The following is a 3,161-nucleotide window of genomic DNA, read 5'->3' on the forward strand; positions in this document are numbered from 1 at the left end:
AGTGTTCATGGCGGACAAATATGTTCAGTATGCGACCTAGCTATTCTCTTAGCAGACCTACTCTCGGTTCTCAAGCAATAGTCTATGCTTGAAGGAAGAAGGGGTGCTTGTGATTTCCCATAAGAGTTCCAACACAGAGCCTGTCGAAAACCTCGGAAGCCATTGGAGCTGGGCTTCAACTGGATATCAATCAGATCAACATCGGTGCAAGGCACGTCATTGCTGCATGCTAGATGAAGGGGTTGCACTGAGTAACTCCCTATGATTCTGTCATATTTAACACCAGATATTGCCACGGCGTCTGTTTGATTCTTGCAGATTTTCTTGTCACAATAGAACTGGTCAATTATTACAGGATACTTCACATCTGATACTTCAATACTGGAAAACGTCACGTTCTTTACCGATCCAACGCCTCCCTGCAGTGATATAATTGCGAACAATTTCCCAATATAGAGATTTATTTAGAGATTTAATTAAAAAAAGTGTGGTTTAGCATTTAAAACAAATAATTTCAACATTTTGTTTTACACTAATATCTGTGCTTTGAAACGTACCTGCCATGTCTTTATTCTAACTCCAGACAAAGTATTTTGTAGTGAGATCTCCTCTACAACAATATCTGAGACACAGGCAGCACTTTTATCCTTTCCAAGTCCTCCTAGACTGCAGTTATAATTAAGAAAACCAAAAATAACATGAAGTAAATTGATTAATCAGAACAGTTTTCTAACCATGAAATCCTGCAAATTTTCATAAATTTGGTTAGTCCATATTCCACAGATTTCTCTAAAAATGTAATCATTTTCATTTATTACAATAATTTATGACTTTACCTTATACCATGCCCAGGTCCACAGTTAATGTGATGAACATGGATATTAGAGCAACCAGTTTGTATCGATACACAGTCATCCCCTGTTAGAAAGTGAGAGACCAAGATTATTACCCAATAACCATATGCATGTATTGATTTCACTAACAACAGTTATAAGATCCAACCCGGCCAAAAAACCTAAAAATCACGGATTGAGCAAGTCAACTCGACTAGCATTGTAGCTAGTTTCAAGTTTTGAATAAAAAAAAAAAAACCTTGAAATTTAAGAACTTCTTTTTTAAAAAAACCCGCCCCAGGCAGCTCCACTGGCGGGTCACTGGCAGAGTTTTATATGCCAGTAAGTGCGGGCTAGTTTTTTATTTACTATATCAGTACTACTCACAAACCAGGCCCACATAGTGTTGAATATGAAAATTATGTGTATGATCATCTGTTTGCACCTTTTATTCCTGCATGCTTGTCTCGAAAGTTAGTTAATTTAGTGACAGTTACGCCGTTTAAAAAGTTTTTGAACCAATTTGTGCACAAACTGATAACTTTTTGGTATTCTCTTTCTTTTTTCTACACAAAAGGTATCGCTTTTCCCTGGAATTCTAGCGTGCCATGCACCAACTCATCGCCACCTAAAAACTACTCTAAAAATACAATATGGAACATCACCGGCTGTTGGGTCATTGCTTGACAAAATTAACTATGATTAACCAGAGACGAGCAGTGCTGTATGGTCTTCCAATCTTGCCAGTACGTATGTTTCAAGAAATAAATAAAATTCTGTATGAAATGATGGAGAGCTTAGAGATCAATGCACTGATCTATCGGTTCTTACCGCATCCAATATTAGAGTGCTGAATCTCTACATCTTTTGTATTCTGCAGGTGAATGCCGTCAGTATTTGGACTATTCTCTGGTGAGTTAATCGTGATATTATTGACTTTGATCCCACTAGAGCTGTCAAATTTGAGATGGCATTGAGGGCTGTTCGTGATTTGGATGTCGCGAACTGTAACATTGTGGCTGTCATAGAATCTCAAAGCCTGTGTTAAGAACACGGTCAAGAATTTAATTATTTTAATCCTGAGGCCGGCCCCCATAACAACTGGATAAAATTAATTGTAATTATCAGGGGTTATGATCTTACGGTTGGTACTTTCATATCTGGATTGTGTTCGGACCTCTTCTGCATAATTTACATCAAAGAAAGGAAAAAGGAAAGTTAAAGCTTTCAATTTTGCATGCCCTTTTTTCGTTTTTGTTCTGGAGAAGATAATTAAGACCCTATATTGACAAACCTGGATATTGTAGACTCGAGAGGGACTCCACCAGGCAGATCCTTGACCATCAAGTTTTCCAGTGCCTTGAATGGTGAAGTCATGAACCCATTTGAAGTTTAGCCACTGAAACAAGCCGGATTTAGGCCAGGCACCTACTTGCGGTGGAGCTAAGAGAATGCCATCTACCTGTTGGAATTCCACTTACATTGCATCAGCTTTATGTGTAGAGCACTAAACAATAAGGAACTGTACTAATATTAAAACAAGACAGACATTATCCATATAAAAATAGACTGCTAGGAATATACCTCCTGCCTTTTAGATTTCTTTATTCATAACTACTACTCGAGAGTAGAGTCACTCATCAGATCAGTTGAAAAGAAGAGAAAGCGAACCTCAAGTACAAGGTGAGGCATGCATGGACCTTGGAGAGTTATGGGCTTGATGAGGAACTTGAATTCCGCCGGGATTTCCACTACAGCTCCAGATACCTTGCACGCAGCTTTCCATGCTGCTACAAGTGCCTGTTTAGCTCACCATTCAGTTTCTAGTAATTATTAAAAAATAAAAATCTAGCTAGTAAGAACTTGCTTCCATGATCTGTTGCTAAGTCCAAAGAAAATGCAGAAACACATGGAGAAATTTGTGCCAATAAGAACATGTTCTTTCACAGTTCCTTTTGGCAATCACGTACCTTCGAATCATCTGAGACTCCATCACCCTTGGCTCCAAATGACAAAACGTCAAAAATGGTGGAATGTGTAGGATAAGAACCATAATAAGGAAGAGGGGCTGGGGCAGGGCCTGGAATATTTGTAGCTGGGTCTGGAGCATTGTGGCCATGGCTGCCCTTGTCTTTAAGGTGCTTATGAGGTTTATTTCTGTTGCTGTGATGCTTTCTTGCCTCTACAGAAATCATGGCAAATCTAATGAAGATAGCTACTACAACAAAAAGAAAAAATCGAACAGATGAGTTCCTGATGCTCTTCATCTCGCAGCTTTCCTTTTTCTTACTTTTCTTGGAAATAATCTCCGGGAGAACAAAGAGCTCT

General features: G+C 38.8%; 1 protein-coding gene across 1 annotated transcript; it reads right to left on the reverse strand.

The window, feature by feature from the left end:
* LOC118037872 (polygalacturonase At1g48100) lies at positions 1-3,161 on the reverse strand. The gene is made up of 8 exons (XM_035044022.2): positions 2,804-3,161; positions 2,505-2,633; positions 2,128-2,295; positions 1,977-2,015; positions 1,665-1,872; positions 837-918; positions 558-666; positions 1-419 (listed from the first exon to the last, which is right to left on the reverse strand). Exons 1-8 carry the CDS (start codon positions 3,098-3,100, stop codon positions 6-8), a joined length of 1,446 nt encoding a protein of 481 aa, XP_034899913.1. The 5' UTR covers positions 3,101-3,161; the 3' UTR covers positions 1-5.

Source organism: Populus alba, chromosome 8 (assembly GCF_005239225.2).
Source record: "Populus alba chromosome 8, ASM523922v2, whole genome shotgun sequence".
Lineage (NCBI taxonomy): Eukaryota > Viridiplantae > Streptophyta > Magnoliopsida > Malpighiales > Salicaceae > Populus > Populus alba.